A 14,207-nucleotide genomic window follows, 5' to 3' on the forward strand; every position below is an offset into this window, starting at 1 on the left:
CTTGGATGTTCAGGCACACACAACAGCAACTGCAAAAGCAGAGAGAGAGAGAGAGAGAAATAGAGAGAAATGGGGGATGGGGAGGAGAGAGAGAGAAAGATGAGTTTGCTGCACGCCGCGCATCTCTAGGTAACGGCGCAATTTTGCGAGACGCAGCTGACAGGCATAAGTTTTATCACGTGACCTTCTTCGCGCGAATATTATTAAAGTTTTTTTTTTATTCACCTAGTCACGCTCGATCCATAGTTAAACTTATAATACTGCCAACCGATGTAAAACTTTGCCTCATTCAATTTTTAGCAATGGCAACGTTGACGCTTTTGATGCGCTGAAAATTAATTTATCTCTCATCGAACTTATATGTGTACATGTGTGTACGAGTGTATGTGTCGGAGATTAATTATCAAATATTCTCGTTTCGAGCATGAATTATATAAAAAAAAAAAAAAAATAAAAGGGGACGCGTGAATTCTATATGGCAAAATCAATCAAAGCTGTTGCTGCTTGCGCGACCCACTGTGGTAGCATGCTTACCGAAAATACGCGCTTATTACCTTCGCTACTTATTAAATTTCAAAATCGCGTGTGTTAACTTCGGCGAGTGAGCCTTCATTTTTAGAATCCTTATATAGAATTGATAATAATTATTCTGAAATTTTCAATAAACTTGACAGTAATTGAATAATTTTGTCTTCGCTAAGCGGCAAAATTATTCTCCGCAATTATTATTCCTCCCTAATTAGATGATATAAATAAGTATTACTTCGGGATAGCAGCGCGCATTCTACATAATGCAAAATTTCATATTGCATTTCCAATAAATCTGAACACTTTAGCAAGTCGACGCTGAAAGGCATTTTTATGCAGCGCGTACAGTAGACAAGCGCCCAAGACCGAGCGTGTACGCTTATATATCTCGTCCTGAGTTAAGGCCACATGCCGCGCGAGAAGCATATTTTCTAAGTAGAAAATTCTGGTAGAAAAATCTTTCGAGAAGGAGGGGTAGGAGAAGAGCCCGACAAGACGAGCATACACGGAGTTGGGTAATTTCCCTATCAACATGACAACGCTAACAAGCGACGCAATAAGTCCTCGCGTGCAAAATAACCGCTCCTCTAGCGTTGGAGCTTCCCTCTCTCTCTCTCTCTCTCTCTCTCTCTCTCTCTCTCCTCTCTCGACTACCCTGGGCTCTACTTTATAGTTACTATGCTCTAGCTTCGATGGAAGCTTCGATTTAACTGCACGAATAAATTTACGATCTGTGTCCGTATAATTTCCGAGAGTACAATTGTGTACATAGTTTAAAACCGTAAATTATAATATATATTGAATACACAAATAAACGACTGATTGTCCTACTTCGTTTAACATCTGATAACAAGCATCAGCTTGCTTTCATGATATCTATGAGATCCGCTCCTTTGAGAGTGACCAAGTTTATTCCGTATGCTATAGAGATTACGTATAAAAACGGAAGCAAACATCACCAAAACGATAAGTCCTCTCTCAATATTACGTATTAAAAAGTCCGAATTTCTATTTCTAAGATGTACTTATTAACCATTGGGACTATCGTTCTAAAGTTAGGATGGAACAAAATTTATTCAAATTGCATCATTTGCTTCATACATTTTATTTCTATTGCAAGTAAACATAAAAATTACTTGTTACTTGCCGATAACGAGTTCGAATCATGGAATTAACCCATTGTTCTGAAAATAAAGTTATGCTTAAAATTCATCTGTACATTATATAGCTCTACTTTTTATATTGTAGTTGACGTGATTTTTTCACAACGGTGCTAATGTGTATTATTAAAATTTGAATAATTATCAGGAAAAATTCCGACCAAGTATATAAATGCCGATTTAGATAATCTGCATCAATTTAACATTATGATGTTAACATGTAGTATATACACACATAATCTGCACGCACGTGTTTTCTCGCATCTAATTACAGCCAAATTATTCGAGTTTCACTGCATCGGTAAGTATATAATTTACAATAGAGTACTTGGCAAAAATATGATTTATAACAATCTGAATTTGCTGAGCAAATGAGACGTATTATTCCGAAACTGCAATGAAGTGTGTGTAGCCAAATAAGGTATAGACAAATAAAAAAAAGTAAAGCTTGCGTAAGATCACGCGATTTAATGCTAATCATGAAAATCAGGATTGAAGTGATCCGCTCGAATCGGGTATAATAAGCGTGGAAATTGAATGCGACTCTTATCATAGAACACGAAAGTGACGGTAACAGCGGCTATAGATCGAGTGACCTGACATTTTTATTCTCATTATTTTTTCTTGATGCAACTTATATGAAAAAAAAGTTTTACAAACATTCGTTGTACTGATACGGAATTGTAATTTATAAATTTCCATATTCTCAACGAAATCAGAACTGTGTGAATAATTTCATATATTAATCAATCATAATGAAATGTTATTGCCACTAGTTAATATTTGAAAAAGAATACGATACAAACATAGAAAATTGAAATTGTAACTATAGAATGTCAAAGTATATTTTAAGAATTTATTATTTAATGGTAAAATACGTATTTATTAAGTATAGTAACAACGTATGGACAGGGGATGCTCTACACATGTGACTGACTGTGGTGAGAGCAGAGTAGCGACTGTCGATCAGCGCGCGATACATTTTGGACCGCGTAGTGGCGTGGGTCAAACGTCTTCTGCCGGACTTATATGCGTTACAAAAACTCATATACTGAAAGAAATTTAAGGCTATTATACTCCTGCTTGGTCACGAAATGTAACGAGGTGTGGTAGCACTATCGCCCGAGATGTCGGTATCGTTTTACTCCCAACTGGGAGGATTTCGCGCCTAAAATAAGAACAAAACTCGGCCAACTAAGATACTAACAAAAGTATTCATTTTTTAAAGAAATTTATAAAGAGCCGATTTTCTTCGAGCGCGCCATATTTTTCCTGCTTTAAAAATCACCTCAGTGGACACTTTTCTTGTTGGTAATTATCTCAAAGAAAATAAAGAGAACACGGGCGATGGTGTTGAACTTAAAAATCGACCTCGACCAAGTAGGCGAAAATCGGGTAAAATGAGCAAAAAACAGCCAAAATCCCTGCTTTATACGGATTACGTGATTCCGTATCTTAATTTTAAGCTCCGGTGGTGGATGAAACATGTTCATTAGCCTATTAGTTGATGAATCGCAATGATGATTTAGAATCGCAAAACATCATTTTTCCATTTTTGGCGCATGGTAGAGTGAAAAAAGGCGAATTTTAATTATTAATTTTATTTAATAACAGCGAAAAAAATATTAATCGACGTTCAGGAGACAGAAAGAATCATTTGTACGCGCCTGCCTTGAACGAGCTTTCATTTTATACATAAAACTAGCAGAAAATCACTATTACAAATCCATTCTTGAAAAAAGCCTAAAAACAGCCCATCCTACTGTATATGCCAAGTGGTTGATTCTTTTCTGTTTCTTTTTTATTATAGGAGGTGATTCAAACATAAAGTGGACACTCAATTTATCATTAATTTCTTTACTCAATAGCGCTTTATTGTTGTAAAGATCCTGTTATTTTTCATAGTAAATACGTTGCTCTTCTTGCTTTTTTATAGACATCAAACTAATCATTTTAAATGCAGTATTATACTTCAACGTAAAAAAATTTTTTTATTTAAAACAAAATAGTTAAGAGGTAGTCGAATTATCCTCCTTCGAAATTCGAAAAATCTCATGATAGCATTGGTGAAATTTTAATGAAATCAATGATGTTAGTCATGATGGTGTCGTGCGAGCGACCACATGGTTCGACCGTCGAAATTTTCTATTGACTGTATAGGTAACTTAGCTGCAATCGCCAATCCCATTATTACATCATTAGTTAATTTTTAATGAAATCAATGACGTTAGGCATGATAGTGCAGTAAAAACATTAATTTTACATTTTTTCGCTTGTGACTCATGACGCTCAATCACAAAATTACTTTATTCATAAACGATATTCAAAGTACAATTTTTTTTCGTATAAAAATCTCAATTTACATGGTAGTTAGGCTTTAAATCCATCTTCTTCACATGACACATTAAACATATTCACAACTATTCTATCTTTCTATTGTTGACTAACTCTTTGTAATATTTTCAAAAATATTGACCTTATTTTTGTTTAGATAATAATTTGTAATTGGTAACATTTTAAAATTTTTTTTCAACTTTAATTTGTATCCAGACTTTTTGCTTTGCTGCTTTGCATAACTAGAAAAAGTTGTTCACGTTGTTATAGGCTTGAAAAGGGCCTTCAGGTAAGATGATCGTCCCTTGATATTTTTTCTGAGCTTGGACAGTGGTTTTCCTTTTCCATGCAAAATAGAGAGGTTTTCTCGCGTAGCTCTCTAAATTTAAAATACATACTAGTTTTCATGCACACGCGCACATGAGGCATTTTTCTTCTTCTTTTTTACCCAACGCTGCTGTGTAGCGGCTGCATATATACCATTCATACATCATACAGAAAACATTCACGTGACTTACTGTTACGGGACTGTTTAATATGCATTTAAGTCTGAGGAAAAGACATATCTGCGACACCGAGTCTTTTTCGCACGAACAAAAAAAGGCCCGTATTAAAATATGACAGATGAAAGAATTCCGTACCGTCTCGGGTATTCTCGTACACATAACTTATGAAAAAATTTATTCACAATAATACGTAATTGTACGAATTTCATCCGCTTCTATTCATTATTTACATCGCTGTATGCATATTTGCAGCTTGCGAAAATCTGCCAGTCATATTTTCAGGGGGTCGGGGAAAATTGTAAAAAAAATTCAGGGTTAAAAAGCTTAGATTGATATTTGTAAATTCTCGGGAGCTTTTCTGCTTGATAATAAAATGTTGGAAAATGGATTTTTCTCAGATTATTTTCAAGAGAAATTTTTTTCCGCGTTATGCGTGTTTCATCAATCTTTTTTCAGCAAACTCGTAAATATGTTACGCGGTCATCTACTTTACGCACAATAAGACATAGAAAATTAAAAAAATTGTGTCGCTGCTTTCTGTACACGATGTGCATTTATTCATGAGCGCGCAATATTCAACTCCTCGTACTCGCTTTGACAGGTAATACTTCAAAAGGCGTTGGTCATATTAAAATTGTGGGACAGAGAAAAAGAAAGGAGGAAAAGGGACGTACAAGTGAATCACGATGTCCGAATAAAAGTGGATGAAGAAGCTCGGGTAGTCGCGTTCGTCTATACATTCTAAAGTTGGGCAGGGAAATCGTTTGCCGAGTGAGAGAGAGAGAGAGAGAGAGAGAGAGAGAGAAGGCGGCCAAAGGGTCGGGTCTATCGCAGTAATCGCGTTTCGCTCGAATGATTGCTTTCGGTGCGAAATATCAGATTGTATATCCTCTTGAAAGATACACACCGATAGCGTAACTGTAGGGAAAAAATATTTTATGTGGAAAAATAAAATATCCGACTGTGTTCACTACTTTTTCTGTCACATAGGAGTACTTCACTTTAAAAACAAAGTAAAGTATAGCATAACTGTTTTTTTTCAGTGGAAATTCCAAAAAAGCTCGCTGCTTGCTCAATAAGTTTAAGATAACGTCAAATGTACTCGCGATCGATGTTTGATTTTGGACAATTCTGGAAATTTTGTAAAATGGAATATCGTTTACAGCCCAAGGCAAGGAATACGTTGCTCGCAATCTACTCTAAGTAAATATTAATGTTTCTTTGATTTTAGGTAAAAGTTATGCGCACTCGAAACAATACTCGAAGATGCTCATTCATTCGTCGCTAATCACCATGCCGCACATTCCGCAAAGTGAACATTCGAAAACATTAAGTTGTCCTTTTGATGCCTCGACTTGAGTCTTGTTAGGTCGTTGCTATATACATGTAAAGAGATTTTTGCAGTTTGTACTACTCGGTCGGTGAGAGCAGCGCGCAGCAAAGTCGACTGTGAACTACAATCAAAGGAAAAGCTTTGAAAACAGAGCCGTCTTTGATGAAAAAACAGCCGAGCTTTGCTATTCAACAATTTATCTGAAGCTGTGATGCAAAGAAGAGAGCGCGGTGTACAGCAAATATAATAGCGGATGCGCCTCCTACATATATTTACGAATATCCACTTCATTTCGAGTTACCGAAAACTCGGAGTCTTGAATAATAATTGGATTAATTTCATATGTATAGGCTTTTTTACAGGCGAACGCCTAGAAAATTTATCGCTACCATATATTTCCTCGATGCGAATCGAACGACAGCAAACGATAATTTACATCTCTTTTTTTCTGGCGAGTCATTTTAAATTTAAAACCGTCATTGGTACTTACATGGTATCTTTTTTGAAGATGCAAATATTTACATTTTCTACGGCTGCACGGCGCTTCGCCGCACGTATATATACACCTCTATATATATATATACATAGCACGCCCGTGCGCCGTATTTCTTATAGAAAATTTACAACCTTGGCGATTTCTTTTTTCCCTCCCCTGTTCCGTAGCAGCTAAAAATCCAATCATTGGAAATCCATTGAGGACTTTCGTCCCTTCAGACCCCGAAGTTATAATATTTTTTGGCTCCAATCGATCGTATAATTCAAAGTACCTTTTTTTGATCCAGGTTATGGCGATTCGATGGGAAAATCGAAGTGCGAGCTCGCTTGAATGCGCGCACAGCTGATACACAAAACTTACATATATGAGCAATTCTCTAAATGAAACGCATTTTTGGAGGTAGAATCGCGGCAAATTTTTTTTTCAACCTACGCAGATACGGACCCCCGGGAAATGTTTTTGGGGGTCCTAGGAACATGTAACCACGTAGGAACCATTGAAATTTCAATAGTGCCTACTTTTATAGCTACTTTTGTGATTTAGAGGACGAAAAATCATGTTTTCTCGTAATTGCGGCTAGTTACTCGATTTCCAAGTCGTTGAAAAAGTATCAAAACTCATCTGAAAAATATAACTGACTACTGTAATCGATAGGAAATTTCCTCAGCTTTCCGATGGTAGTATCAGATTTTCCGATAAGTCGCACATTCACCGAGAAAATCGCCATCAAACATGCCAAGCTAAATATCTCGAAAAACTCGGTACGGAAAAAGTAAACTTTATGGTTTATTTTCGATTTTTCCTTGTGAAAATGAAATTTATCGGAAAATCTGACTACACCATGAGAAAGCCAAAGAAATTCCCTATCGAAAGCATATCTTCATTTATTTTTTTCAGTGGAATTACGAGCTAGTTTTGATTGTAGCGAGCCGAAAACCTCGCGACCGCGCTGAATCAGCTCGGTAATAGAAAACAGCGAACAAAGTAAAAAAAATTCCCATGTATAACATTGTAATTCGACTCAAAAAATAAATGAAGATATTCTTTCGATAGGAAATTTCCTCACCTTTCTCATGGTGCAGTAAGATTTTCCGAAAAATCTCATTTATACAAGGAAAAATTGAAAATAAACCATAAAGTTTACTTCTACCGTTCCGAGTTTTTCGAGATATTTAGCTTGGCACGTTTGATGACGATTCTCTCGGTGAATGTGCGACTTATCGGAAAATCTGACACCACCATTGGAAAGCTGAGAAAATTTCCTATCGAACAGACTAGCCAGTTATGTTTTTTAGATGAGTTTTGATACTTTTTCAACGACTTGGAAATCGAGTAACTAGCCGCAATTACGAGAAAACATGATTTTTCGTCCTCTAAATCACAAAAGTAGCTATAAAAGTAGGCACTATTGAAATTTCAATGGTTCCTACGTGGTTACATGTTCCTAGGACCCCCAAAAACATTTCCCGGGGGTCCGTATCTGCGTAGGTTGAAAAAAAAATTTGCCGCGATTCTACCTCCAAAAATGCGTTTTATTTAGAGAATTGCTCATATATTCGACGCGAAATGGGATGCTGCATTTGGCATCAGTTCTGTTGACAAAAACTTATTACTTTTGTATCGCTAAACATGCGTGTGACGATATCGAGCTCATGGCGCTGGAATACAAACGATACTCGAGCCTCGGATCGTATTAGTAAAATCTTGCCACGAAAAGCTCGAATCGCATTATTATTAACCGCACGAGTCCGTGACGAGGCAATCGCGAACTTTCGCGAGTCGCTGTTTGTTTTGATCGGGAAGCTCCGCGGGAGAGAGCCGCGCAATATATAATATTTTTCAAGCAGTATACCTGGGATTATCTGCTTATCTTACGGGGGATAGCTTTAAGTTCAACTTACGCAAACTCGGTGGTAAACTTTTAATATAATACCGTTTGTTTTAATTGCATCGAAAAACTTTCGAAGAGACAACGCAGCCTTCGGGTAATTCGATGAGCCTGACGAATGAATGAGAAACAAAGAAACATCGGCGTGGTGTGGCTGGCATAACGAAAAATAAAAACGAACTTGAGAAAATTGATGGAAAATAAATAAATAAAGAGGGTAAAAAATAAGTGTACGCGAGAAAAATTTCACGGAACATTAATTTTGGATCAATGATGTAAAATTCTACTCTCGGGCTAGTAGGAAAAAAATATCGATAGTTTTTTCATAACGAGGCAATCAAATGCTTTCCTTGAGCCTCATGCGGTATAATTGAAGAATTCACAAACAATAAAAGTTTATCATGCTGGAATTATGTAACTCATGAAATATTAATGCTTACAGTCAATGGCGAATGAGACCACTGTTATAGATTCGCCGCGATGTTCGCATCAAAATGTATTGTTCTTTTTATATCTCGTCGTGCTGTGACCGTGACTAAAGCGATTTCAACTTTATTTATCAAAAGTTCAGAAAATAATTCGAAATTAAAGAAAGGGTTGCAGGTACTAGTCGCTACAAACGAATGACTCGTTGGTCCTTATGTGCGCTGCAGGCAGGACGGTAATACGAATGGATCTATGAGTAAGACGAATAGCTTTAAATGTTTATCGGTATTTTTTCCATCTATAAGCTGCAGCTCTAAGATACCGCAAAAAAAATGTTTTATGTATTATATGGCAAAGTGAGTGTGTGTGAGAGAGAGAGAGAGAGAGAGAGAGAGTATAACTTGCGTGCTGTACGTGAAGTTTTTACGTGTTTATGAAGTATGGAATTCTGATTTATCAAGCTGTGTGCGTATGCTTCCCTTTTTGTGTGCGTTGTAAAAAATTTAATTCTCGAGGCGAAAAATGATATTATATTTTATTCCAGCCTTTTGAGAAGTCCGATTTTACGAATTTGAATAGTCGCTCTATTTGAAGCACATTCAATCTATAAAATCATAGACAATAGATCCTTCTCGTCCTTATCATAGTGTAGAAAATATATTGTATTTTATTAACATAAACCATTAGGTAGTAACTTATTATACTTAGATCGATTTGAGAAAATGAGTAATCATGCAAAATGGATATTCATGAGTCTCGGGGGGAGTGAATCTTTGTGTTATGTTCGGAAACTGTATTTTTTTTTCTCCATTACTCCATTTAACTCTACTTTTTTTTCATTTTACTTTGCATTTAAAACACATATTTTTTAGAGATAAATAATTGTTTGCCTAGTTATGGTTTATTATTAGCAGTTAAATAATTTTTTTCATTTAAATCCATCGCAATTATCCGGAGACTATTCTATTGACGTTAATAATCAAGTTGCGAACTGCAAGTTATGTATCTTGACTTTGAAAACTCTTTTTTTAAGTACATTTAACAGACTAAGACTGAGCGATGCAGAATTATGACTATTACTTTTCCATTTACAGAAATTAAACAATATTCAACATTATAGGTAAAAAATTGTGTATGCTCTGTTGATATAAAATTTTCAACTTTGTAAAAAAAAATTTATATTAAAAATTAAAAGAATACCCTAATCATAAGTATCATAGTATTGTTGGAAACATTATAATAGCTACTGCAGAGAAGTAAAATATTTCCAACATTGTGTATTTTAAACCAAACTCAATTTTAAACGCAAGTGTGACTGAACTTTCAAAGAGTTGAGTCAAAAATATCAATTTTATTAGAGTGTATGTAATGTAATTTTTAATACATACAATAGTAATAATAGTTTAGGTCTAAATAAATTTATGAAAATAAATTTAAAGATATTTAAATGCTATATACATCGTTTTTTCTTTATGAGTCAGTGTAGTCTGTGTGACTATTTAAATCTACCTACTTGTTATGATACTATCTATTTTTATTGATTATTTATAATTTGAATGCATTTTAAGTTGAATCTGCTTCAATAATTGCTAATGCTTCAGTGTGATTTAATTCAGACAAAATTGATTTTAAATTTTCGAGCGAAGCATCTGGATCTTCTTCAGTCCATATCGCTAACATTTCTTGACACTGTTCATATGGCGTTGTTTTTTTACGGAAGAAAGCAATTTCGTCATTAGTATAACCTAGTTTAGTCGCAAGTTTATCCCAATGATTTTTCAAATTTTCAGCCAGTTTTTCAACTAATTTGTGGCTTATTCTACTAATAATTTTTGGTTTTACAGTTGAAGTTTCAGTTTCTTGTTTTATTGTTTCTTCAGAATATTCCTGTTCAACTTGCTCTTGTTGAGGCGTACCTTCAGAATCTTGTTTCACTTCTACTTGTACCGGTTTATCTTTAGCGATCTTTTTTATCATCATTTCTAGGTATTCAGGTAATTTATTAATTGGATAATTTCCATGAACAAAGAAATGTGGACTTCTTTCGGCTAATAATCGAAGTGCTCTCCAACCAAAGTTTCCATCATTGACTTTCCTAAAATTTAATTTAATTTAATAAAATTTTACAAAATTAGAAAAAAAGTAAATAACAGTGACATACTTATATTCATCTTCAATTTGTGCAGCTGGGTCTAATTGTTCAATCGCCTCTTCAAAGTAAGCTTCAAGAGATGGTAAAAAGTCTCTATCTTTGGATTTACATGACTCAAGATTATTTGGACACAAATTCCATAGTTTAGTCAGTTCTACGTTGCCCATAAAAAATTGCCCTTTAGCTTGAGTATCTCTAATAATATCACCAATACGTCTTTTGTTTTTTTTAGGTTTTCTGTTATCTTCAGATTCTGCACAATCTGGAGCAGGTCTTTTAAAAGCAGGGCAACCTTCATTTTTCCAAGAATTCCAAAATTCTTCTCTTTTTAAAATGTGCCGAACAGCGTCTGCAAAAGCTGGTCCATCATTAGGGGTTTCTGCAAGCAGTGTAAAAACCTGGTCAATAGTTTTGTTAACCCATTCTACTTGATCAGGTTTTAACTCATGCGTTTCTCTGTAAGAAAATTATTTTTAGAATTATGTTGTTTATAATAAATTATATTTTTAATCAATTTGAAAAAATTTAAACTCACGATTTGAACTTTACAGTACTATTTAAATATTGGAAAAGAATCAAAAATTGAAGCAGCACATATCGTCTGAAATTGGAATCTGCTAGTTGCAAAACAAATAATTTTTCATTTGTCAAATATTTAGCAAAATATATTGCATCCTTATGAATTCCATCGAATGATATGTCTAATTTTGAATAATCTACTTTACAATCTTTCTGGTCCTCCAATTTAAATGATGAAAATGCCAATAATACATTGGATGCATGCTGCAAAAATGAAAATTATTAGAAAATAAATAATATTATAGTACATTTCTAAAATTTGAATGTTCACTTACAGCAGAGAAAACCTTCCAGTGCATTTTATTGTAGCACTGATTTGGATTTCTAAAGAAATCTTGTAGAGCCCAAAATTGTCTATATAAATTGAAATCAATAGGAGTTTTAATATCGCTCTTTTCTTCATCTACTTCCATCTGCTGAGCATCTTCTTTTTGAGATTTTTCTGTGCCAAATTCCGTAACATTTTCCACATTAAATTCACTCACGATATTTAAACCAGATCTTTCAGAAAATGGAAAAAATTTTGCAAGGAATAATAAAATTCTTCCACAAAATACTGTTTGTTGAGATCTAGACAGACGTCTTAGAAGATCATTGCACATTCTAAGGAGGTTATTTTTGCATGCAGAGAAGAATATCTCTTCTTTCCATATTTTTACATTGTTTTCAACGTAAGTAAACAATTCTTCACAACGATCTAGAGTTAATGTGTCAAATATATCACTGAGTAACATCACTGCAACACTGATATTAGTAAGCTCTCTCCTACAGATGTCAATACAAAAGTTAATGTATGATTCAAGAGCTTTTGTGTTCTTGGGATTTTTAGTTAAAATAGTCATCAATGTATCTCGAAGAGCTTGGTCTATAGCTGGTTTTCTGTCTTTTTCACTGGGGCATAGCTCTAAACATTTTTTTTGCAGCGTTGCAGTATCAGAAGTTTTCATGTATAATTGCAGGTATTCCTGTGAACAATTTAGAGAGTTAAATAAATTATATGTTTAATTTTTTTACAAATTATACTTTAATGTAGGATAGTTCATACAGAAGTAATAGTAAAATTGAATATTTTCAAGTTTACTGTACATCTACAAGTATGTAGTTCTTGGAAAATTAAATTCTTTTTTATGATACTTAGATATTCATTCGTTTTTCAAGGGTAAACTTCAGAGATGTGAGAAATATTCAATTTAATCTCGATTTTGGTATTGCTATGAAGTTCTTCTATTTGATACGCTGGTTACTTTTAAATGAAGATTATGTTTTAAGTAGAAAATAAAAACAAATTTAAATATAACTTTTAATAATTTTATAATTTAAACATATCTTTTGATGTAACCTAAAAAAATGATCAAAATTTAACTTACACAGAATTCCTTTCGTAAGACTTCGAATGATGCCGCCATTTCGATTATGGTGTAAAAATTGTTTAATAATTGATAAGTCACTTGACTGACAGATGAATATTCATAGATCAACAAACTACTTGATAAACGAATGCGTTTATTTTTTAGTGTCTGCAAGCCGGTAATGTGTAACGAACTATGTTATGCTATACACATAGTTGCAAACTTATAGGTGCATAATTTTAATATAGGTGCGTTTCGTCGTGTTTGGATTTTGTACGAGCAGAGTGCAGACTGACGTTGTATTTACCAGCCGCTTGCTGATGTGACACAACAGACTTCTTCTTGCATTAGTAGCGCTGAGTGAGAGCAAGCTCTGCGTCATATTATAGACAAGGGCTTCAAAAACACGCGAAATTTGGATCATTATAGATTTACTACCACGCTCAACTTGACTTGACTTGACTTGACTTGATGTAGGAGTAATATAAGCTTCGTGAAGCTGGCAACTTGAACCGATTTTTGCAATAAAAACTCATATGTACTTGTAGGAAATCATATCCTCCTTACAATGCAATGAAAAAAAAAAATTGCTAGACCTTTAGTTTAATAACAAATGCGAAATAACTTTGGTTGCTGGAAAATAATTCAAATGGTTTTATTTTCGTGAAAAATGCATCTATAGGCTCGAATTAAATTGCTATCAAATCCTCATAAATTGCTAGTATAGAAAAATCAATTTTGGAACCGCTGAATTGTAACAATAATAAAATATGCAAAAAATAAAATTTTACACATCGGAAGCATAGGCCACTAGCGGCGCTTCGCGCTCTGATCTACTATTGCGCAGTCTCAAACCTTAATGGCGCTGGCAGCAGCCGAGGAGAGTTGTCTGTCAGTTGACGAGTTCATCATAAATATTAATTGAAGAATGTTTACGAAGTGAATTCATTGGTTTTTGTGTTTATTTTACACTATTTATTATTATTATTATTATTACTTTCCCTGAAGACCCTGAGTTTGAAGGTGACTTAATGTGTCAAGTCTTTTCATAACCTATTCGTGACAGTCTTTTCTAACGTTTCTTTATTATTACATTGATTATTTTTTTACGCTTATTGATTATTGATAAATTATAACTATAGAGACATAGTTTTCCAATGGAATTTCACGTTTGTCATGCGAAGCATGGTATTCAGCATCACAGTACGTTAACGTACTGTAATGTGAACTAACGTGCATAGTGTAAAATAAACACAAAAACCAATGAATTCACTTCGTAAACATTCTTCAATTAATATTTATGATGAACTCGTCAACTGACAGACAACTCTCCTCGGCTGCTGCCAGCGCCATTAAGGTTTGAGACTGCGCAATAGTAGATCAGAGCGCGAAGCGCCGCTAGTGGCCTACCCAGCTAACAAAGTGTTGGCATAATGACGGCACGATGTCAGCACGG

At 34.4% G+C, this 14,207-nt stretch overlaps 1 protein-coding gene across 1 annotated transcript; it reads right to left on the minus strand.

Moving 5' to 3' along the window:
* Nucleotides 1-9,674: 9,674 nt before the first annotated feature.
* LOC106653063 (THO complex subunit 1) lies at nt 9,675-13,192 on the minus strand. The gene is made up of 5 exons (XM_014372297.2): nt 12,770-13,192; nt 11,678-12,367; nt 11,359-11,606; nt 10,833-11,279; nt 9,675-10,766 (listed from the first exon to the last, which is right to left on the minus strand). The coding sequence occupies exons 1-5, from the start codon at nt 12,806-12,808 to the stop codon at nt 10,235-10,237; spliced, it is 1,956 nt and encodes a 651-aa protein (XP_014227783.1). The 5' UTR covers nt 12,809-13,192; the 3' UTR covers nt 9,675-10,234.
* Nucleotides 13,193-14,207: the final 1,015 nt, after the last annotated feature.

This window comes from Trichogramma pretiosum, unplaced genomic scaffold (genome assembly GCF_000599845.2).
Source record: "Trichogramma pretiosum strain Unisexual culture from Peru unplaced genomic scaffold, Tpre_2.0 scaffold30, whole genome shotgun sequence".
Lineage (NCBI taxonomy): Eukaryota > Metazoa > Arthropoda > Insecta > Hymenoptera > Trichogrammatidae > Trichogramma > Trichogramma pretiosum.

Coding starts and splice junctions, on each gene's coding strand:
- LOC106653063 (XM_014372297.2), bottom strand. CDS start 12,808: ATGGCGGCATCATTCGAAGTCTTACGAAAGGAATTCTGT. Junction 11,607..11,677: donor ACTGGAAGGTTTTCTCTGCT/GTAAGTGAACAT, acceptor TCATTTTTGCAG/CATGCATCCAATGTATTATT. Junction 10,767..10,832: donor CAAATTGAAGATGAATATAA/GTATGTCACTGT, acceptor ATTAAATTTTAG/GAAAGTCAATGATGGAAACT.